Genomic DNA, 24,916 nt, shown 5'->3' with positions numbered 1-24,916 from the left:
TCGATGCACAGTTAAAGTGGCAGGACTTGGCAGCGGCCGAGGCGTCTTTCCTCCTACAGCGATCAAGAATTTTATGGCTGGGCAATGGTGATGCCCCTACGTCTTATTATCATCGTATGGTCAATGCTCGTAAAGCTATTAATCACATCCACTTCCTCACTGATGATAATGGCGTCAGATATGAGAATCATTCGGAGATTGAGAATCATTGTGTGGATTACTTCTCGAATATTATGGGTAGCGACATTGATCAGCGAATGTTTCAGCAAGATGACTTGAACCTCCTATTTGACTTTCGCTGCTCTCCAGAGGATCGACTTAGCTTTACAGTTGAGTTCTCCACTCAGGAAATCAAGGATGTCTTCTTCTCTCTCCCTAGAAATAAAACCAGTGGCCCGGATGGCTACTCAGCCGAGTTCTTCACCGCCTGTTGGCAAGTCATTGGCCCGGAGGTCACTGCTGCTGTGAGGGAATTTTTTAGATCAGGGCAGATGCTTAGACAATGGAATGCAACTACCTTAATTCTCATTCCAAAGGTGAACAACGCATCTTCGGCCACTGAATTTCGTCCTATCTCTTGTCTGAATACCGTCTATAAAGTCATCTCGAAATTGATCTCCATCAGACTTATGGCCGTTCTCCCTAGAGTGATCTCTCAGGCTCAATCAGCTTTCATGCCTTCACGTCTGCTGGCTGAGAATGTTCTTCTGGCTACAGACTTGGTTAAAGGGTATAGTAATTCGAATTCTGAGCCAAAAGCCATGCTAAAAGTGGATCTTAAAAAGGCTTTTGACTCAGTAAGGTGGGATTTTATTATTGGCATCCTCAGAGCCTTATCAATTCCGGAAACGTTCATCAACTGGATTTACCAATCTATCTCGACGGCTACGTTTTCGGTCTCCATCAATGGTGCTTCTGCGGGATTTTTTTTAATAGCACAAGAGGTATAAGGCAAGGAGATCCGATGTCTCCTTACCTGTTTGTTCTTACCATGGAAGGCCTCTCTCGACTACTCTACTCAAGGTATGAATCTGGCTCAATTGGTTACCACCCTAGAACTTCTGAAGTCAAAATCTCGCACTTGATGTTTGCCGATGATGTTATGGTGCTTTTCGATGGCAAAGCGGATTCACTTCATGGTATTACGGAATGTCTCTCTGATTTTGCCTCCTGGTCCGGCCTCTCCATGAATATTAGCAAAACAGAGTTGTATCACTCGGGTCTAACAGTTGCTGAAACAAATGATATCTCGGCGTATGGATTCACTGCTGGGTCTCTTCCGGTTAGATATTTGGGGCTTCCCCTCATGAGCAGGAAACTCCGTATTGCAGAGTATGAACCGCTAATCAATAAACTCCTTGCTCGCTTCCGGTCATGGTCTGTTAAAGCTCTATCTTTCGCTGGAAGGCTGCAATTAATTGCCACTGTCATCTATGGAACGGTCAATTTCTGGATGTCGGTTTTCATCCTTCCTAAGGGTTGTATCAAAAGGATTGAGTCGCTCTGCTCCAGATTCCTGTAGTCCGGTAACACTGATACTAGTGGCAAAGCTAAGATCGCTTGGACTACTGTCTGTCTCCCAAAGGCTGAGGGGGGACTAGGCATTCGAAGTTTAACAATGTGGAACAAAGTGCTCTGCCTCAGATTTCTTTGGCTGCTTTTTTCGGACAGTGAATCGTTGTGGGCAGTATGGAATAGACGTTACAATTTACAAGGTAAGAGTCTCTGGACTTTAGAGATTTCCACTTCGAACTCTTGGACTTGGAATCACTTGCTAAAGTTGAGGGAGCTTGGGATGCAATTTGTTAAACCAATCCTTGGAAATGGCCACAGTGTGAGCTTTTGGTATGATGCTTGGACCCCTTTCGGAAGTCTTATTAATTTCTTAGGTCAGCACGCGCCGCGTCAGCTCCGAGTCCCTCTCCATAGTACTGTGTCTGAAGCGTGTAGTTCATCTGGTTGGAATATCGCCTCGCCGAGATCAAACAGGGCTCTAGAACTTCATACCTATCTCACTACCATCCCTTGCCCGACTTTCTCTGAGGTGCCTGATTCATACACGTGGTGTACAACTTCTAGGGAGGAGCCGAAGTTTAATGCATCAAATACTTGGCAGGATCTCCGGCCAAGGGAGCCGATTCAGACTGCATCAGACCTCATATGGTTCAAGGGAGCAATTCCGAGAAACAGTTTCAACATGTGGGTAGCCAACATGAATAGATTACCAACTAGAGCAAGACTTGCTTCATGGGGCCTTCCTGTCCCTACTGCTTGCTGCCTTTGCTCTGCCTATATGGAAACAAGAGAGCACTTGTTCTTGTCTTGTAGCTACAGTACTTCAGTTTGGGGGCTATGCATTGGGACGCTAAATCCTCCACCTAGGATGTTTAGCACCTGGTCTGAGCTACTCTCCTGGATCAGAGGCAATTCTCCATCGGCTCCTTCTTTGCTAAGGAAGTTAGCGGCTCAATCCATCTTATATCATCTCTGGAAGCAAAGGAATAATGTCCTGCACAACCACATTGTATTACCGCCAGAAGCGATCTTCAGAATCATAGATAAGGAGATGCGAAATACAATTACGGCTAGAAGAGGGAGGAAGCATTTTCTCGATCTAATGGCAAAATGGATGCGTTGAGATGAGATGAAATTTTGGCAATCCTTCCTTGTTACTACCTTGTTTTTTCTTTTTTTTGCCAAGGTGTAACAAATCTTAGATCTTATTTTGTAAAATCTGAACCTTCATTTTAATGATATTTACCTTTTAGCAAAAAAAAAAAAGGCGAATCAAGAAATGGAGTGATAGGAGATGACGCGTAAAGGACAGAAAAACAATGAATACATGATATACGCATTATAGTCTAGCCAATAGTTATAATTAATTTTCTAATTATATTTTTTATGATTATTGATGCCAATTTCTCGTTTTTATAAAATTAAACTACAGTTTTATTTTTGCAAAGTGGAAATATTATTTACACTATAAAAAGGGAGTACAAATAACCAAAATTAGCTAAGCCTGCGGAACATCAAATACATAAAATAAAAAGAGTAGACATTAGTTCTGTTTTTTTTTTAATAGTAGACATTTTTTCGATAAAATATCCAGTAACTGATATTTTTCTATCGATTGACATGTCCATAGGTCAGGAGGTAGAGACCTCCAGTATTTTATATCAAACAGATTGTTCCCAAGCTGGCAAGCTCGATACTCTTTTCTGAAATGTTTATGATTCTTGTAACCAAACATGGCGCCATTCCATGGTCAAACTCTCTGTTGGAGAGCATATAAGAAACCCAACCCATCTGTTTGATCCAAAAATGGTGTTTATCTTTGTGATGTTTGTTGGAATCAATCAAATAAAGAATCTAAAGATAAAAGCTTAGATTCTTGAAGTTTAGGAGAAATCTCAAAAGAATCAAATAAGAAATGAACATCAAAAGAGTTTATTGATTTAAGATTGTATTACATGTAGGATTACAAGTGTAAATAAATCTAAGAATCTATAAACTCTTTGTAAGAAGTGTTCTAAGTCTAAAATGGAGAAGAAGAGAATCTTTTGATAAAGAGAGGTATCTTCTCTATTTATACAAGGAAGAAGCTAGGGCTTCATAGTAAAATGGGTCTAATTTATTGTCTAATGGGCTTGAGGTAGGATGTAAATCCACCCCCAACAATAAGTCCCCCCAAGTTCGTAGAGAGAGATGAAGTCGATCTCTGTGAATTTTACGAATAGGGTTTATTAGACAATAAACTAGACACATTCATGCCTATGATGGTTTAGGCGAGTTTACTTCGAACTTGTGCCTAGTAAAAGGCGAGTTTGCTTTAAACCTGTGCTTAGTGAAAGACAAGTTTACTTGACTCATGCTGAGACAGAGGCGAACTTACTGAGTACTCGTGCCTAGTAGAAGGAGAGTTTCTGTAAACTCATGCCTAGTCAAAGAGGAGTTTTTGTAAACTCGTGTCTAACAATAAGTGAGTCTAATGCAAATTCGTGCCTAATAAAAAGCAAGTTGAATTTAAACTCGTGCCTAGTAAAAAATAAGTTTACCGAACTATTGCCGACCCGAAGTCTCATGTTGAGATAGTGTGTGCCGAGCAAGTTGTTGGCTTGTGTGTTTGTCAGGCTATGATGACGTGAGAAAGCGCCGGCTTGTGCTGCTTCCGACAAACTCGTAGTTGAGAGCCATCTTCCGAAGCATGAGGACATATGGTGGTGGCAACCGTTTGTTGGCTCTGTTTTTCTCTTTGGCTCCGAAGTCTCGTGTTGAGTGTGCCGAGCAAGTTGTTGGCTTGTATGTTGCTGTGACCGAACGTATATCTCGTGCCACTTCGGAGCCTATGAGCTCGTCTTTGAGGTGGAGAAGAAACAAGCATCTGAGGTAAGGATCACGTAACTGCCGAGATTGATCTCAACTTATGCTTGCTCACGGTGGCTTGTCCACAAGAAGGCTCAGTCTTTCACGCTCCATAGTGACAACGAGCTCATCATGAGATCATCAGATTTCCTGTGACCATAAATATAATATGGTCAAAGCGTGATATACATATGTAAAGTGATGTTTAACATGTATATTCACGAGAAGAAAAAGCTAGACAATTAACACGTTATGAGACAAGGCGGAGCTCATAATAAGAGGATGATGATCCAGTGATTATTTAGCAACGTAACTTCTACATAATATATGTAGGTTTTTAAGGTTCGAAAACTTATCTTCGTTTTTTTTTTAATGTGTTGGCAACTTTGAAGAAGATAGCATCGTGACGTTGGAGATGAATTGACTAGCCTTGTTGGAATCACGTCATGCTCAAGACGTCATGCTGTATGTGAGGCAACGTGAAGCTCAATGTTTGACTGCGCATCTCGTTGTTTCTTTCCTCATGACTCCCATCATCCCCTGAGCTTATTCTTGTGTTTGAATAAAACGCCTTTGTATCAGTTGAGATACTGATGCTATGATCTGAGCAGAGTAGAAACTTTGAGAGCAAAGCAGGAGCCCGAGTGTAAACAGAAAGCTCAAGTGCTCAGCTTCTTGTGATGGAGACGTGATGACGTTGGGGCTTTCTCATATCACGCCTTGATCCCAGCAGGTCGCAAGCTTGGTCGCAAGATGAGGCCATAAATGTTCCAAGGAGGAGGAGATCGTATGAATCCGAGATCAAGCACAGGCTGAGTTCGGCGGGTGATTAAACTCGAGATGTGGCGGTGGAGACTGAAGCATCACGAGGTCGCAAGGTCAAGCTCGTGAGCTTCGCCAAGAACAAGTCTTGAGCTTTGTTGCAATCTATCAGGATCCAAAGACAATCATGTTCTTGTTCAATCTCGTTATGGTATGAACAGCAAAGCTTCGCCTTTATCCAAAAACCACTATGGTCTCTGTTGTAACTTGCGGGGAGCTTGGTGTCGGCATGATCATGACCAATTGATGCTTCTCCTCGTCATGGAGGAACTCTCCTCCTATTCTATCGCTCGTGCCAAGCAAGTGATGACCGTCCCGAGTACTGGACGTAGATAGAAGCCATCTCGGAATCCTCCATCAAAGCCTCTTCCATTACTGGGCACGAGCTTCCTTGTCGGCAATGTCTCACCATTTCCATCTCGTTTTTGTTCTTGTGAAGATTGCGCCGGTTGCGGCATGCTCGCAAGTAACAAAGTCTTGCTGTCCCCGAGCTTATCTTGGTGTGAACTGTGCTTCACTTAACTCCCAAAACATGTAGAACTCGGTAGTGAGATGGAAATGGTGAGATCATGTCTTGAGCTCGTTGCAATCTTAACTCGCGACAGTTGATGCGTCTCGTTTCCATCCGAGTGATGATCAGAAGCTAAGCTCTTTACCTCCGAGTGTACTCAATCACAAGTTAAGACACGTCTTGGGACAGACATCAAGCGTGGACCTGCTGAATTCAACTCGAGCAAGCTTTTGAAAGACAGGTCGTTATCTAGACGTCTTCCTCCGTCTCCGGAGTCGTAGCCGATCATCACTTGACCGATGCGAGAAAGCAGAGACGGCGAGTCCCGAGTCGTAGCCGACCATCTCTTCTCCTAAAGTCAAAAATATAATTTTTTTTTTATTATTCTCATTCCTCTCACAGATTAAGCATGTGTATGTTATTGCTATGATTATAAATCGAGATTTAATAATGAGATGAGATTGTGAAACTTATCTTTTCAAAGATGATTTCAATACTCGGCTCTTGATGAGAGTCCCGTCCCCCACAAAAACAAAGCTTTCATGAGAAAGCTTCATCCTTTATCTTGAGATGATGAAATTAGATCTAGGATTCTCTCAAATTTGATATATTTTGAAGAAAATTTTCCTTTCCCTCTCTTTCTAGCGCCAATTGTTTAATCAAAAAATAGATTTACATCCTACCTCAAGCCCATTAGACAATAAATTAGACCCATTTTACTATAAAGCCCTAACTTCTTCCTTGTATAAATAAAGAGATACCTCTCTTTATCAAAAGATTCTCTCCTTCTTCATTTTAGACTGAGAACACTTCTTACAAAGAGTTTATAGATTCTTAGATTTATTTACACTTGAGATTTCTCCTAAACCTCAAGAATCTAAGTTTTTATCTTTAGATTCTTTATTTGATTGATTCCAACAAACATCACAAAGATAAACACCATTTTTGGATCAAACATCATCTGCTTCTAAAATCGATGTTGCCCCTGAACCTTTCCCATACCTGAAGCAATATTAAGACGCCGTTATCATATATACCTCATTATCCAACCAACTCCCGTCTCCTCTCAGGCTCTCACTCACTTCGACTATGTGCCTTTAAAGAGCAGCATTCAGATGGACAACAATGACATTTGAATCATTAGTTAGTTGTTCAAAGGAGAAGAAGAATAAACGGGTTTTGCAGTTTGTCATTGTAATTTTTGTAATTTTTTGTTTCTTTGTTATATAGCTTTGCACATCTTAATTAATTTGGGGAATAGGCTGATATTGCAAATGTTTCTTTTCCTTGTAAGTCCATAGTGTTTTGTTCCAAATTGGTAGTAATGAAATAAAAATTGTTACTAGACAATTCCTTTAACTTTATTACTTATTTTGCATTGCATCTGAATATGATCCTTTGGAGAAACAACTGTAGTTTTTTTTTTCTGAAACGGGTTTCTCTAGGATATTATATTTCGAGTTCAAATGGGATTAAATTGCTTTAGACTTGTTCTTGTTACACGATATTTCTGGTAGACAAGAAACCATTGACTTTCTTCCTGCCTTACTACTTTCTGGTTTTATATTCCATGGTACCTGATCTTTCTGGAGCCATATTATTATCTTTCTTAGAAATTCCTAAAGAAAAAGTCAGCTAGCTAGCATGCGCCAGGTTGTGGAATGGAATTATTCCTTTATAGTGTATGATTATTAATTTCCTACAGTGTCAATGTAAGTAACGAGCGTCCCACTCCCTCATTGTTGACTTAGTTGCTTATTTAGCAACCATGGAGGAGATAGCCTGAGACGGTTTTTGAAGGTAGGTAGCCAGTGAGTATTATGCATTTTATCTTTAGCTTGACACTCAATTAATAGGGAGAGCTGAAGAATTCTATGTTCTAACTTGGCTAATTCTAGACTTCTGATTTTTGATTGGTGAGTTTCTTGACTTCTTTTTTTTTTTTTTTTGGTGCTGCCAGAACACTTGTAGATCCTTACTGAGTTCGGCCATTAGAGATGAACAATTTGGAAAGAATCGATCCATCTCAAGAAATTGAAGGACCACGTCCAGGTGACTCAACTGAACCTATAACAACGAACATTCAGGGAGCTGTGAGAGTGGACATTCACATTGCACTACCAAACACATCATCACCCAGTCAAATTTTCACCCCTGGAAGAGAGGATTATCTGAATCTCTGTGTTCCTCTGTATCAAGCTGCTCTGAAAGGTAAATGGAAAGATGCCAAAGTAATAATTGATAAGAACAACCATATTGTACGTGCAGCAGTTACTCGTAATCAGGAGACGACTCTTCACATTGCTGCTGCTACAAAGCACAAGACATTTGTGAAACATCTGCTTAAAGAAATGAGTAAAAGTGATTTGGCCCTGAAGAACAAAGATGACAACACAGCGATTTGTTTTGCCGCTGCCGCGGGAACTAAGAAGATTGCTGAAATGATGGTCGATAAAAATGAAGATCTTCCAATGATTCGAGGCAATGGAAAAGTGACTCCACTTTACATGGCTGCTTTGTTTGGACATAGGGAGATGGTTTTGTACCTTTATGACAAGACAGACTTTGAAAGACTAGGTGCTTCCGAGCTTGTTGATCTCTTTCATGCAATCATAGGAGCTGATATCTATGGTAACTCTTTTTTTTCTTTTTCTTTTTTCTCATTGTGTTGATTTATTTTATTTTATCTTGTCTTTTTGTTAAACAACCTCTGTTCGTATCATGCAGTATTAGGCTTAGAGTATTAGCATTTAAAGATATTTTTGTTCAATACTTCTAATCCCTTTTTACTGTCCTGTGAGATATATGACACATGTGTGATTTCTCTTAAACAGATGTTGCTCTGAGGATGTTTGAGTGGAAGCAGTCGTTAGCCACTTCGCAAAATAGTAGTAGAGAGATTGCTTTGCACTTAATGGCCCGGAAACCTACAGCAATTGGCCGTGAGAGACAGCTCAATATCTTTAAGAGACTAGCAAACTCCAGTAAGTACATAAATTTGTAATACCCCTGCCGATATAAACACATTTAGTATAGGAAATAATCACACATGCTCTTTTGAACTGCTCACATTTCACTTATCTAGTTTTTGAAGGTCTCTTCTTTGAGGATAAAATGATGGCTTTAGCTCATCAACTGGTCGAGAGAATGTGGAAATTGGTTGTGAAGGAACCTGAGCCCATAGTCTCAGAATTACTTAGGACACCAACGAGGTTACTCTTCGATGCTGCATCATCAGGGAACGTTGAGTTTCTAGTGATTCTAATCCGTGCATATCCTGATCTTCTATGGAAAGTAGATGAGAAGAACCAGAGCCTGTTTCACATTGCTGCACTAAACCGTCATGAAAGCATCTTTAATATCATTTACGAACTTGGTTCCATCAAGGATTTGATAGCGGCATATAAGGAGGTTTCAACTAGAAACAATATGTTGCACCTCGTAGCTAGCTTGCCTCCTCCAGGTCGTTTGCAAATAGTGTCCGGGGCAGCACTTCAAATGCAAAGAGAACTTCTTTGGTTCAAGGTAATATTAATATACAGAATTTCATGTTTCAAACAAAAAAATAATAATAAAAAAAATACAGAATATCTCAAGTTTTGGTTTAGCGTATCTTACAAAACAAATAAAGGTATCTTCTCTCTTGCATTGTAGGCTGTGAAAAAGATTGTCCCTCATTCATACATCAAGGCTAAAAACAGCAAAGGAGAAGTGGCACAAGATCTCTTTACAGAGCAACACAAAGAACTGCGAAAAGAAGGAGAGAAATGGATGAAAGATACTGCAACCTCATGCATGCTCGTCTCAACTTTGATAGCCACTGTGGTTTTTGCTGCGCCTTTTACAGTACCAGGCGGGATTAATGACACAACCGGGTTCCCCATCTTTAAGAATAAGCTGTGGTTCAATGTTTTCCTATTGTCAGATGCAGTTGCTCTTTTTTCTTCATCAATTTCAATAGTGATTTTCCTCTCTATCCTCACTTCAAGGTACGCTGAAGATGATTTTCTGGTATCGCTACCCTCGAGACTAATGTTAGGGCTGTTAGCCTTGTTTGTCTCCATAAACAGTATGGTCATATCCTTCAGTGCTACACTGTTCTTGATCCCAGACTGGAGTTTTGCATGGAACCTTACTCTCCTCATCTGCCTTGCTTTCATCATCTCTCTGTCATTTGCTCTGCTACACGTTAAGCTTTGGTTCGACACTCTTCGCTCCGCCTATTGGTCCAAGTACCTTTTTCAGTCACGAAGCCGGAGATTATATCTTTGAAAGGTCTTGCCTTTACTTTCCTTGAAAGGGCATATATGGCTTTCTAGAATTTCAGTTTTATTTGGTTCAAGATAAAAGTCTATTAAGACGTGGTTCCATACAAGACCTGGTCCTGATTATGAATATGGCAACTTGACTGATTCATTTTCTGTTTTGCTTTTCTTCTCTTGGACGTAATTTCCATGTTCTCTCGTCTCTAATAAATAAATCATGTTCTTAAACTTATACTCGTCCCTGGACGGCAACTCTTAACAAAGTCAGAACAAGCTAAAGAATGGAAAGTAACTTGGCTCCCATCTTGATGAAAATAATAAAAACACATCAATGTATTACATAGAGCATCAATGCTTTTTTTTTTTTGACTAAATAGAGCATCAATCATCAATGTATCGAAGGTTCCTTGCTTTTTTTTTCTGTTGCAACGCACTACTCGGATGTGTTCGTCCTTGACTCGTTGTCAAGGTGCAGTATCAATGAAGAAAAAAGCATGTCTTTGGATGAATAATAACATGTATGAACAGTAGAGGAGATGAAAAGTAAAATATTTACTTTTTTTTTATTATGTAAGCTGATCCCCTAGAAGTCTTTCCCACGGGAAATTTCAAAAGAATTAACACCATGAAGTTTATTAAGTCACAGTTATTTTATAGCTGATCCCCTAGTAGTCTTTGGCTTTCCTATAAAGTTAAAACTATTTTATAAACTATTGGAACCACAGTTATAAACATGAGGGGAATTAAGTTTCTCTCTCTATTTTCTCTTTCCAATATTTTCCTAGTCATCCCTTATATATTAAAAGATAAACATTATAATAAATGTGTTCACACTAAAACTTCCTCTCCTTTCTAAATGTAATAACCATATAATTTACCCATTTAATGTCATGTAGTAATGGAAAATCTAATTAATGGGTATACTTGGACAATAATCCAAGTAAAATAAATGCCACTAATAACGATATATGAGTATACTTAGAAAATAATCTTATTACAGTAGAACATCTATAAATTAATACTCGATAAATTAATAATTTCTATAAATTAATAAATTTTACTGGTCCAAACTTGAGCTGGTTCAAGATTTAACACAAATCGATAAAATAATAAGATAATAATTTTTATAAAAATTCTATGTAAATATATGGTCTCATTAAAAATATAAATTAATAATTATATGTATACATATTTTATATAGTAAAAACCAATTATTATATTATTATTTTTTATATCCACAATGGAAGTATTTTTTATATTCTCTTAACACTTAATATATTTTTGATAAGATTTAGTAGTATTATATCTAAAACCACATTTAAGATCTATGCAATATATATTATATACTCCAAATAATATAATAAAATTAATATAAATGTCCAATTTCAAAAAATAACAATTAATTTCTACACACTAAAATCAAATATTTTTCTTATCTTAGAATAAACATATCTTAAAATAAAAAATCTAAATAAAGAAACTTTTATAAATTAATATCTCTATAAATTTATAAAATTTCAAAGTCTCAACATTATTAATTTATAGAGTCTCAATATTATTAATTTATAGAGGTTCTACTGTACTATAAATGCCTTCAACTTTAAACTGTAATATTATTTTCTCAAGATGATTTGGTAAATCAGTTATTGCTCGACGTTATTTATTGCTGGACGATTAGGGGATGCACGTTATTTATTTCTCGGCGTTTTTAATTTTTAATTATGTTATAGAAAGCTTAATAATGACAAGAGAGGTCCATTGTAACAAAAAATGTAATCCTCTAAATATTAATTGATGAACATTTGAAAAGATGTAACCTCAATTTTGTAATAATTAAAAAATACCTCTTGCTTATTTGTCAATCAATTAGGTAGTTAATTAGTCATACGTGTCAGCCGCACATTGAAATTGAAAAACATGTTGGTCCAATTCAATTTTTATATCTCACTATAAACATTTAATACCAACTATATGATATTATATGATATTAACTAAAGAAATGTGTTTATTTATTATATATAAAAGTTACATAATTATCTAATGTGATTATGATATATATATAGTAATTAATAATTTTAAATAATGAAGATTTGCTAATAATTTGTATGCATTCTATCATTTTTGTTTAATTCTTGATTATTAAAATAAATTACAAAATTACATTAATCATATATTAAAATTTTTTATTCTTTTGTATATGTTATATTTTGAATTTTTCAAAGCGAGTATAAATTACTAAAACTGTTAAAAGTCTCACATAAAATTTTGTGATCAATGTTTAAATTATTTTCTATAATAAGATACAATGATAATAAAATCATATAAATAAATAATTTTATTTTAATAGGTGTTTATGTTAATATATATATATATACTTCATATCGTTTAAATTTAATTATATATCATATACGATAGATAAGAATGATTGTTTTGATTTATTTATTCTAAAATGATTGCGAATAAACAAGAGCGGTCATTTGATTTATATGTGCAAGCCAATTTATTACATAATAGTAACTGATTTCTTAGTTATTTAATATATAATTATTATTTTATTATTTCATAATATACAGAAAAATATAAATAAGTATTTACTCTGCACAAGGTGCAGATCTTAACCTAAGTATGTATCTCTTTAATAATTTTGAATCTTAAACATTTTCTAAATCTCATGCCAAAATAAAAGAAAGAAATGAGAATAAACTCAAAAGTCAATATTTATATCGAGCAATAACCAAAATGATACAAAAAGGAGAAAACTATCGAAGATAGATAGGATTGGCACGTGAACGTAAACTTCTCATAACTATAATTAACTTTTAAATTGCTAAATCATGATATAAAACCGAGCTGATATAGTTTCATTGTAACCAAATAGTAGGCATGAGATTCTTCGGCCTAAACGTTAGGTTTTTATGCGATAAATAATGTTTTGACCTAAAATATTTTTAAAAATGGGATCAGTTCATTGATATACAAATTATGTAATTAACAAAAAAGGTTTCAAAAAATTGTTTAAGAGCCAAATATATTATTTTGATCAATAATATGATTTTTTTTCCATACGATATTTCTTAAATAATTTTCATATAAATTTATCCCGCGTAAGGCACAAATCTTATCCTAGTTTCTCTAGTAAGGTATAAATTTTTTAGTTTCAGTCTGTGAGAAGCTCTGTGGAGATGACACCTCTGCACTGATTACAAAATCATAACTTAAAAATATTTCTCTTTTAATATATAGGAGATATTTTGAATAAGTCCAAAAATGTAATATAACATAGTAGAATAAATTTTAGGTCTAAAAGACTAAAACAAAAATTAATTAATAGAATAAATTGAACCATTTCATATTTAAATGACAACTTTTATAGAGATAAAATTAGTACTCTAAATTAATAAGATAGATATTCAACGCTTGAACATGAATGTGTTCAAGCTCTGACCTCTAATAAGATAGACAAGTTAAAAGTCTATTAAGACGTGGTGTCATACAAGACCTGGTTATGGATTTGCCTATGGCATCGGGACTGGTTCAGTTTTTTTTTTGTTTTGTATTTCTTTTCTCTTGGACATAATTTCCATGTTCTCTCGTCTCTTTTAATGTCTGTCACTAAATAAATAAATAAATCATGTAGTTATATTTATACTCAGGCAACTCTTAACAAAGTCAGAACAAGGTAAAGAATGGAAAGTAACTTGGCTACCATCGTTGAAGTTCTTGAAGAAATCAATGAAAACACATCAGATCATGATCCATCTCTTCCTTCGGGAGGAAATACTTCCAGAAACGTATCACGTAGACGTAGAGCATCATTGTTTCGGAGGTTCCTTGCTTTTTTCTGCTGCAGTGCTACCACGATGTCCATGTCGAGGAGGTGCAGTATCCAAATTGTTCATTCTGAGTCGTCTTCCCCACCATCAAATGAATCCAGCCCTAATGCCCAGGTAGGTCCAATAAGTGTTATTTCTCTCAGTGACGAATTGTACTTGTCAGCATCTGGTGAATCAATTTCAGAGCAAGACAAAAGAAGCATTCAAATCCCCGCTTCTAAAGGGTCTGATTCCATACAAGCTGAAGACTCAACACCACAGAGTTATAAACCCGCAGATAAGTCGAGTTTCGATGAAACAATTTTAGAACAAGACAAAAGTAGCCTTCATTACCCTGACTCTGAAGGATCTGATTTCATGCAAAGTGAAGACTCAACACAACAGAGATCTGTACTCTCAAATGAGCGTGAAACAATTTTAGATCAAGACAGAAGAAACATTCAAAGCCATGCTTCTGAAGGATCTGATTCGATGCAAAGTGAAGATTTAACATCACAAAGCTATGTAACCTCATATGAACTGAGTTTAGGCGATACAGTTTCAGAAAACATATCAGGTCCCGGTTCTGAAGAATCTGATACCACAGAAAGTGAAGATTCAACATCACAAGGCTATGTAACGGCAGATGAACTGAGTTTAGTTGAAACAGTTTCAGAACAGAACAGAGGAAACATTCCAACCCCTGCTTATGAAGGATATGATTTCATTGAATATGGAGATTCAGCATCAGTTATCTATGTAACTGCAAATGGATTGACAGAAGACAGCTTCCGTCAATTCCCCTCTTCTCCACAATCAATTGAATCAACATTCCCTCCGCAAAATTCAGCTCCAGGAACTATTAGGAGAGATCGCGGACTTAGAAATGTTTGCACTAACATATGAAGACATTAAGCCTCTGGTTGTTCGCTCATCTGGAAATTCAATGCTGTATTTGGATAATGTCTTTGAGTAGTTTTTTTTTTCTTTTTTTTTTCTATTTTTGATTGTGAATCTGGACAATGCAACTTACTTTCTTTTGGTTAATCTTTACAATTTATTTTATCACTTTCATCAAAACTATTTTACTTTCATCAGTTTATGGTTTATCGTGTTTTTAAATCTAATGTAAAATAATATGAAGAATTACATCCTACATCCATCAAACAAATTATAATTCATCTACTAACTAAAAACTCTGTTTTTTCAATATACACTGTACACATTATAGATTATTGCCATATTACCTTTGCAACCAACCGGTGAAACCTGCTGACAAAAATAATTAAAAAATATATAAAAACTTTTAGCCACATCTTCTAATCCATCACCACTACTTCCACGTCTCTACTCCACCATCTCTTTCCAGTGTCTCTCTTTCTTCTTCAGATTATCAAAAAAATCATACATTTTCTTCTGTCACATAATTTTTCTCTTTCAATACTTCACCAAAAAAACAATCAATTCTAAAGAAGAGACAACGATGAAGTCATAGACGGTGAGCACACACAACAACTCTTTCATTTTTTTAAAATCAATTGATTCTCTCAATTATGCTTTTGTTTTCATACTCTGTTTTCGTTTCTGTTTTTGTTTTAAAGATCCAGTGGTAAAGAACAAACAGCGATGAAAGCGTAGACGGTGCACACACAAAAACTTCATTTTTCTCCTTTTTTTTTTCTTAAATCAATTGATTCTCACAATCATGATTTTGTTTATATATTCTTTTTTCTTTTATGTTTTTGTTTACAGATCTAGTGGTGAAGAACAACGACGGCGAATCGGTTAAAGCATCATCGTGTCAGGAAAAAGAGAGGAGATAAAGATGATCTCTATATATGGTGGTGAACGAAATGAATATGTATCAGCCTATCTAAAAAAAAAAAGAATTGAAGAAGATGAATTCGCCGTCTATACTATATTTGATGAAATGAATAGTATAGTATATATTTTTAAGTATAGCTACTTATGTACAGTTACCATACTATTTGAGACATATTTCTATACTACTCCTTAAAAATGTAATAATATGTCATGTTTTTAAATTTGATAGGTCTCTTCTTTGTCAATTTGTGTGATTGATTGTAATATGAAATTCATTTTTCGAGTGTAGGACAAATTTGATTATTTGGAACATTCGTTTACTATACTACTTAGAATATATGGAATATAAGATATGTAATATGCTAACCAAGTAAATGTGATTTCAAGTGTTAAATATTGGAAAACAATTTATAGATTGTATTTGGGTTTATAGGTTTCTGCCTAGAGTTTAGATTTACTAAGTAAACGTTTCGGTATAGTAAACTATATTATATACATTCTGTTTGGGTTTATACTTCCTTGATTAGGGTTTAGCTTAATCTATTTATTTAGGTTTAGGGTTTAGGGTATATTTGGATTAGGGTTTAGTGACTAGAATGTAAGGTTTAGTATTTAGATGGTGAGGGGGTATGGTTGGGGTGTGCATTAACTTCTTTCATGCAATCATAGATATTTTATAATTTCACCAATATGTACTATGTTATTTATTTTGTTCTATTCTATTTGAGTTTTGTGTTTATATTTGGGTTTAGGGTTTATATTTGAGTTAGGGTTTAGTGATTAGAGTTTAGGGTTTAAATTTACTAAGTAAGGGTTTAGGTATAGTAAACCATATTATATATATTCTATTTGGGTTTATATTTTCTTGATTAGGGTTTAGCTTAATCTATTTATTTCAAGTAAATGTGCTTTCAAGTGTTTAATATTGGAAAACAATTTATAGATTGTATTTGGGTTTATATGTTCCTGCCTAGGGTTTAGATTTACTAAGTAAGGTTTGGGTATAGTAAACCATATTATATACATTCTATTTGGGTTTATATTTGGGTATATAGTAAACCATATTATAAACATAATGTACTATATCCACCATATAGTATAGTGGTATGAACCTGGGTACACTTGATATTTGAAAACGTGAGAAACTGTTTATATCTTGGATGTAGGTTGACATATCCAGATTAGATTAGGGATATTCAGTCCTTAAAGAATAGTACGCAAGACATTGTAACTTTACCATATTACATCATCTACACATTTGTCAACGTTTCTTTTTTAGTGGAGAACGACATCATTATATTTACACAAATGAATGGATTACACCATTTATCAAACTATTGTTTTTCTATTATCCTCTACATATTTACTGAAACAATAAAACATATGTGGTTTGTATGTGTATGATGTGACTTCATTTAATTTGGGTGATGTGGTTTGTATGTGTGTGATGTGGTTTCATTATTAGTCATATTTAATTTAAGTGATGTGGCATTACCTTCTTACTTTTATTTGCTACTTGTATGAGAGAGAGTTATAACCGGATGAAAAGAGACATAATTGTTACTTATTTAATTATGTCAAAATCATAAGCATGTACTTAGTTTCACTTATGATTTAGGTTATTCAACAAATAAGCCCAAATAATATTGTGTAAAATTTATTTTAAAATGTCTTAGAACTTCTTGTCTGTACCAGGAAAAAAAAGAAAAGAAAAGAAAATTACTATGATTTAGTTCTTTCAAATCAAGTTGGCATCGGTTACTTTTATTACTATCCAAGATAATAAACATTACAATTCGGTTAATATTACACTATTGTAATATTTTCTAAGGTTAAATCAAGAAAAATATGGATCACATTCTCTTCTTAACACCAAAATTGACTGTCAATTAATTTGGGTACGATTAGTAGCTCCACGATCATAATCAACATTATGTTTAGAACATAAAAACTAAAAACGATTAGTAGCTTTTGATTTTTCAGATTATTAAGCAATGTTATTTAAATGGTGTAGCAATAAATGGCTGTATAGTATAATTTTGTCTCTTTAATGCTAAACAAATCTCACATATTTCGCTCCTAGGTCATCTAAGTAATCAACATTATAATGAGGAGGTTTCCATGCTTCTCAGCACCCCACGTCACTATTTGTAGACTCCACTTTTAAAAAAAGTGAACAAATGACAAGCTCATGGTTTAAACTCAGGTTATTGACGTATAAACACCAACATTTATACCACTAAACTAAAAGATACTTTGTATATTGATGACCGAAACTAATATATATTTATGAAGGTCGAAAACCCTTGCTTCTTCGGCTTCCTCTGAGGGTCGGGCCTACAAGTATATTATTGGTTTATTTTTAAATGAGATTCATCACGTTATATGAAAAAAATCTCAACTTTGCAACAATTATAGTTTTCCCATATTGTAAATTGTCGTCGTTTAACATGAGTTATGATTCTTTTCATCATTGTCTTAGACAAGTCTGAGTTACAAAATTACGCCGTGTGTCTGTTCGTAATCTATTTTTTCCTGGTGAACTCTTCATCTTCCCATCTTAAATTGCTTGATCATAAATGTTTCTGATTTGTACCCCTCTGTAAACCCTATATATATGATTCTCATCTTTGATGAACACAATCTGCATCTCCACAAAACTCATTGATTCCTCTTATCTTTAACCATCTTCTAGAAAATGTCTCTCTCTGCCTCTCCAGTTCCTCAAACCGGCGTCCCCAGCGTCTATCACTCAACCTTCGAGTCTATCCGTCTTGGTAGTAGTAGTAGTCAGAACACAGTCTTTGGCCTCCTCCGCTTTTGGAATTCCCTAAACTTTAAGAAAGACAAGGAGTTTATGGGAATCAAAGTTCTCTTCCTTGATGAAAAGGTACGTTAATTTTTGATCTATCACACTTATTTAACATAATTGTTTTTAATTGATTTCCTCATTCTTTTTTGAATAATATTATTTGTAGATTCTGTGATTTATGGTTTTATTCCCGCTAGACGTACTAATCATTACATGTCATCTTTGAAAGCCTGTTCCATTGTGAAAGTCGATCGTTTTGAGGTTGCTAGGTGCTCAGGCATGTACAAGATAACTGATCATCCATTCCTCATTCGTTTCATCTCACCAACCATTATTGATGAAGTTATCGCGGGTGCTCCTCAGACAATCTCCAGTCATAGTTAGATTGTTCGACAATCTCCAAGTGATTGCAAACACAAACCTAAAACTCTCATGTATATTATCATATTGCATATGAGTTTATATTATGTTTCGATATCATAACTGATATTTAAACTCGCAGATATGGTTTGGCAACACCGAAGAAACAACTCGAGTCGTTATATGGCTCCTCATTGATCTGTAAGAAACAATCAACACACAATTCTCTTTATATTACTGTATATATTGTGTTAACATCAATAATCAAAAATATTTTCTACCCAAGATATGTGTCGTCTATTTATCTCCCTTACTTATCAAATTAATTTTACACAAACTTTTATTTTACAACTTAAAAGAAACCACAACAACCCAAACAATCAAAACACCAAAAACTAGAATCCCAAAAAGACGAATCATTAAGGATCACCTATTTTTTTTGTCTAAACTTACAAATAAACTTCAAAACAACATACCAAACCAATCATCTTAACTAAAGCTCAACGACACAATACATTGAGTCAGCTAAACAAATACAAACTACACGGCCAGCTATTTAACAATTTACAAACTTACTTTCATAGATGCTTACGAAGAAAATGAAGATGACAACCAAAATCAGTGAAATTACCTAAACAAAAAAGTAGAGTAAATTACAAACTCTGATAAATACAACTAACAATGATTAATTTTTGTTTACATATTACCCATCAAATAAAAGAAAAACAAACACAACCACACCGGGAGATACAAGAGACAATCCCGACATATACAAAGGCGACAACAACATCTCCAACTGCTCACTCCTCTGGTCTTATGAAAATAGCTTACATGCCCAGTCTCAATAGGTCAATGTTATTGTCTTCTTATGAGAAATACATATATTCGTTAAAAACCCATTAAAGCTCAAATACTCAGAATTATCAGTCATTTTATAGTTATTTCTATAAGTCTTCATGTATTTGTTTAAATGTCGGGTAAAAGAAACAAATTTAAAAAAAAACATATAACAAACATAATAAGGATAGTAAAAATTACTTCCTCCATTCCTAAAAGATCCATGTTATAGTTTTTTCACACTTATTAAGAAAATATTTAAAATTGTATTTTCCAATACATTGTTTTTTTAATTAACTATTCTCAATAACTTTTAACCAATGAAATTTTATTAAACACAATTGTATTTTTTGAAAAATACAATTTTTCATTAACTAATGTCTTGAAAATGTAAAAAATGTATCTTTTTGAAACAAATTCTTTTTCTAAAAAAATGGATCTATAAGAAACAGAGGGAGTATTACTTAATATACACAATCTACACAACTAAACTGGAGAAAAAATATCCAGAAACAAAAGGTACTCTCAACAACCTTATTATAATTTATGTACTCTCAACAGTATAAAAAACAAATTAAAAAGACAAACAAACAATAAGTCTCAGTGACATAACAAGCAACACCACGAACTATATCAATCACATTACTAACACAGTTTAATCTTTCATAAGTGGAGAACAATGCATACACATTCATCATCACAACTCTAACCCAATAACAATAAAAAACTTGAAAACAATGATCAACCCAAAACGCAAAATTCACAACTACAATAACCCTATCAAATACAAAAACTCTGTTCATAATTCCGCGCTTGCGCGGAGGCAATTCCCCTAATGTTCACAATGAGCTACCGAGACTTCTGACCAATATCATATTTATCAGTCACTATAATTATCTCAACCATTAAAACAATGACTTGACTTATTTTTTTTAAAACATTAAAAGAGTGAATGAGAGGAGGAACGTATTATATAAAGGAGGTGTTGTAAAGCTAAAGAGAACATAATAACAAATTGAAAAGATATTAAGAAACAAGAGAATGGAAAATACAAGCTCTGAATTGCGTTCTGCTTCCACTGATGATAGAGACGGCGACATAACCAAACCGCCTTCAAACGGATCACAAAGAGATGTGATGACACTCGTGTTGCTCTTCACCATCGTGACGATTTATTGTATTTTGGTCTATAATTCTTCTAATAATCCTCTAATGGTTTTGTCTCCATTGAAGATGAACTGGTTTTCACAAAACAAAACTTCCTTCAAAACGGTGAGTAATCAAATACAGTTAACTGCTTATATGTTTTCGTTTGTATTTAGATGTTAATAGAATGTATTTAGTGATTCACGCCATATTGCATTTGGTGGATACAATAGAGAGAACCAGCTTCAGAACTTGAAAGAGTTTTGATGAACGCGGCAATGGAGGACAAGACGGTGATTATAACAGCATTAAACAAGGCATGGGTGGCTCCAAACTCCATGTTCGACTTGTTTCTTGAGAGTTTCCATATCGGAATCGGGACCGAAAAGTATCTCAAACATGTGATTGGGGTTTGCCTGGACAACAAGGCATATGAACAGTGTTTGCATCTTCATCCTCATTGCTACTTGATCAACGCCACCGATTATGACCAACTCTCTGGTCCGAACAACTACATGACTCCCGGCTACTTGAAACTCGTTTGGAGGCGAATGGAGTTTCTAATGGAAGTTCTTGCCCTAGGCTACAACTTCCTCTTCACGGTTTGCAATATTCTTGCTTACTCTTTGTTTGATATTTTCTTTTAATTATTTAGTTACAAAAGGTTTTATCTTATGAAAAAAATGTTTTCACTTATGATTAACAAATTAAAATTTAGTATATAGATTTTAGATTATATTTAGTCTAGCTACCTTATTACTATAATCTATAAATACTAATATTAAGATGTACTTCTTCAAAAGTAACAGAATGGTTACATTTCCTATACATACGTAGGCGGTAGGACGAGACTTGGGGTATTAGATTTAGAAATTTGATATTAAATTCCACTGTTATTCAATTATTGATTTAATCAATTCTTTTAAATTCTTGTTGTTATTCAATATTTGATAGATTTTAATTTGTACTAATGTTATTTGATAACAATTTAATGGAATATGTTCTATAGAAATGTAAAGAACCAATTCTTTGCTTCTATGGAGAGATTTGTTGTGCTCAGTAGGAATCTGTATTTCACGAACTCATGTTCTATCATTTTTCACTATGCATTTCATGAACTCACGTAAAAACAAAATAACTTTTCGATGGTTTCTTATTTTGAAAAAGGCTAACCTTTTTCTTATGTTTTCATAAAATCCCTACAAACTAGCATTTAATATAGAACACTAGTTACAAAACTTCAAATTGTTGTTGACAATATATTCTAATCAAATAATATAATGTAACCATCTCAACAAAATAGTACTTACCATTTTTTAAAACGTTTTTATGGAAAATTACCAAAAATACCACATTTATAATACAATTTTTCCTGTTTACCTTGACTATTTATACCTTCATTTTTAAAAAGAGAAAAAGAAAGGAATTTTTTTATAACCTAGAGTTAACTAATTTAGACTTAGGGTTTAGAGTTAAAAGGAATGTAGGATTTTTGGAATGTGGAGTTTAGGATTCAAATAAATAATTAAAAAAATTAAATATTTTTTTTTAAAAACAGTTTCATAAATAATTATCTAATTTCAAAAAGAAGAATTGAAAAAAGAAAAAAAATCGAAAAAAATCGAAAAAAGTTTGAATTTGAAAAAAATAAAATTGGAAAAATAAAAAAAAATATATATATAATTATTGGTGGTAAACTTGAATAACGGTACCAACAATGTGATAAACATGAAAATTTCTTCTTTTATTAGATCTATCTCTCATATGAATCCTACTCAACCATATAGCATCGAATCCCTATAAAGATAAGATGATCTATAGATTTTATTTATTTGTATTATTATTTTGCAATAAAATTGCTACAATCAATAAACTATTGTAGTACTAATTATTATTTATCTTTCAGTTTAAAGATTAAATAATTTTCGTTCACTTTTTTACAAAGATTCAAAAATTTCATAGAATTTAGAGGAATTAGTATTCTATCAAATTTATGTATATTCCTTTAAATCCATCATAAAAAGAATTGAATAAATGCATTAAAATCTCATCAAATCGTTTAAAATACTGCAAAAGTTCTTACTTATGAATTCTTTCAAATTCAATTACATTTCTGGATTCAATATGTTATAGCATTTTTTGTGCTAAAAATGATGTTATATAACATTACTCTGATAGTTTTATTTCGATTCATTTCACCGTGTCTACTGTCGATTGCTTTTAGGATGCCGATATCTTGTGGTTTCGCGATCCATTTCCTCAATTTCTTCCAGACGTGGATTTTCAGATCGCGTGCGACCATTACAAGGGAAACTCCTCAAGCAAGAGCAACTGGGTGAACTCCGGATTCACATACGTCAAGGCCAACAACAAAACCATTAAGTTCTATGAGTTTTGGTGTGGTTCGAGGTGGAGATTCCGTGGTAGAAGAAAGCACGACCAAGAAGTGTTCAACCTCATAAAAAGAGATCCTTTTGTTGATCAAATCGGAATCAAAATGAGGTTTCTGGACACTCTTCATGAAACACCCGCCCTTTCCCCATTTCCAACCGGGGTTCCTGGACGCGGAGTTGAGGACACACATGTCTACTTTCCCGACATCTCCGTGTGTCTCGTTACTGGTCCCATGAGTTTCAGGTGCGTTTCCTTTCTTACCATCGATACTTCCACTTATAGTTCTGCAAAAAGAGAGGGAAAAGAAGGGTGGGTATGAATACTCAGTGAAGCGATTCTAGACCAGTCTCTCCCATGAGCCTCTATACTGCTCAATGCGAATAAAGAACCGACTAGTCACTACACCCAATTCGATGCAACTTACTTAACTAAATATTAAAGTTTCATTTCACAAAATCAAGTAATGTAATGAACTCAGTCACCACTCAATTCACATAATTTGGTTGTTTTAAGACTCCAATCATCCTAGAACTTTAGGACCTACACAGCTCAAACGGACCATTCCTCCCCTTTTCTTGCTGCGTTCCTGTGGAGCCGCCTGCCATGGTACACTCGACATCCGGTTCCTTGGATGCAGTCTACTCCTTGCAGTGTATTACGATCCCTTCCCGCCAAGACTCGGCGTGACTCAATCTTACCGGCGCCTCTATTCTTACCCTGCCGTTTTTGAACGCTACGACCGCCGCGTTTCCCACACTCCCCACCAGTCCCTCGGTGGTTCGTATTTCATTCAATTAACTTTTCCTTTTTCCTTATATTTCCTTTATCATTATCATTTCATTTTTCTTTATCATTTCCATTTCCTTTTTCCTTAGACTCTTTCTTACTTTCCTTTTTAGACGCCACCCGTTCTCGGTGTCACACTCAATTCATTTAACAAACATTCACAGATGTCTACCATTCATCTACCAGACCAGTTAGCTGTACTCTAAGATCCTACGTTTAATTCTTTCTAAACATCCTAGCTGTCAATCGCAAACAAACAGATCTTCAACCAATCAATCAATCATTCAATTATCATTACAACCAGTTCATTTGAAGTCTTAAATCAGTATGAGAGTTCTGATGAAATATAGTCTATCAACCTAACAACAAACAAGATATACTCAATCCTAGATTCCCATTCAACAATGTAGAAGAACATGAAATATATCTGGGTAGAACACCTCACTTTAGCCTAGAACTAGATCTGGATCTGAAAATAAGAGGGTAAGAGAAACGGGATCTGAGATCTACGACACTACGCGGCCACCACCACCACTCGCGGCTGCTCACGGTAAGGAGAGAGAGAGTCGGCCGGGAGAGAGATCGTGAGGAGAGAGAGATGAGAGAGACACGGTGAGGAGAGAGAAAAGAAGGAGAGGCAGCGCGGGGAGAGATAAAGATCGTCGACAGCTAGGGCTTCCAGTCTCCGGGATTTCTCTGTAGATCTTCGCTTCAAAGTTTCTGATGGAAGACTAAGGGGTGGAGGCTTTGTATTTATAGGAGAAGGCAAGGAAAACCTAGGGTTTTAATCTTAATGGGCTGCAGAGCGGGCCTTTCTTTTTAAACTAAAACAACTTTTTGGACTTGAGTTTTGGGGTGTTACAATTCTCCCCCTATTAATCAGAATTCGCCCTGAATTCCAATCTTCAGGCTTTAAACATTAACATCCCGAAACCCGAGGTGAGTTCAAACACATTCAAGGGAGGCACACAATATTTTCTTAAGG

At 34.9% G+C, this 24,916-nt stretch overlaps 1 protein-coding gene and 1 long non-coding RNA gene across 2 annotated transcripts; one reads left to right on the top strand and one right to left on the bottom strand.

The window, feature by feature from the left end:
• Positions 1-3,000: 3,000 nt before the first annotated feature.
• On the bottom strand, positions 3,001-4,254 carry LOC103839151. The gene is made up of 2 exons (XR_627285.3): positions 4,056-4,254; positions 3,001-3,306 (listed from the first exon to the last, which is right to left on the bottom strand). It is a non-coding gene; the product is annotated as an uncharacterized LOC103839151 (long non-coding RNA).
• Positions 4,255-7,332: 3,078 nt separating this feature from the next.
• LOC103839152 (ankyrin repeat-containing protein At5g02620) lies at positions 7,333-12,125 on the top strand. Its single transcript, XM_009115639.3, has 5 exons — positions 7,333-7,495; positions 7,656-8,326; positions 8,530-8,679; positions 8,781-9,220; positions 9,350-12,125. The coding sequence occupies exons 2-5, from the start codon at positions 7,693-7,695 to the stop codon at positions 9,965-9,967; spliced, it is 1,842 nt and encodes a 613-aa protein (XP_009113887.2). The 5' UTR covers positions 7,333-7,495; positions 7,656-7,692; the 3' UTR covers positions 9,968-12,125.
• Positions 12,126-24,916: the final 12,791 nt, after the last annotated feature.

The sequence above is a fragment of the Brassica rapa genome, chromosome A09 (genome assembly GCF_000309985.2).
Source record: "Brassica rapa cultivar Chiifu-401-42 chromosome A09, CAAS_Brap_v3.01, whole genome shotgun sequence".
NCBI classification, from domain to species: Eukaryota; Viridiplantae; Streptophyta; class Magnoliopsida; order Brassicales; family Brassicaceae; genus Brassica; species Brassica rapa.
Note: the sequence above shows the minus strand (reverse complement) of the source record. Positions and strands in the feature narration are given on the sequence as shown.

Excerpts from the sequence above, each read along its gene's own strand:
- LOC103839152 (XM_009115639.3), top strand. The coding sequence starts at position 7,693 with ATGAACAATTTGGAAAGAATCGATCCATCTCAAGAAATTGAAGGACCA. Across the intron at positions 8,680-8,780 it reads TAAGAGACTAGCAAACTCCA|TTTTTGAAGGTCTCTTCTTT; the intron begins GTAAGTACATAA and ends TCACTTATCTAG. Across the intron at positions 9,221-9,349 it reads GAGAACTTCTTTGGTTCAAG|GCTGTGAAAAAGATTGTCCC; the intron begins GTAATATTAATA and ends CTTGCATTGTAG.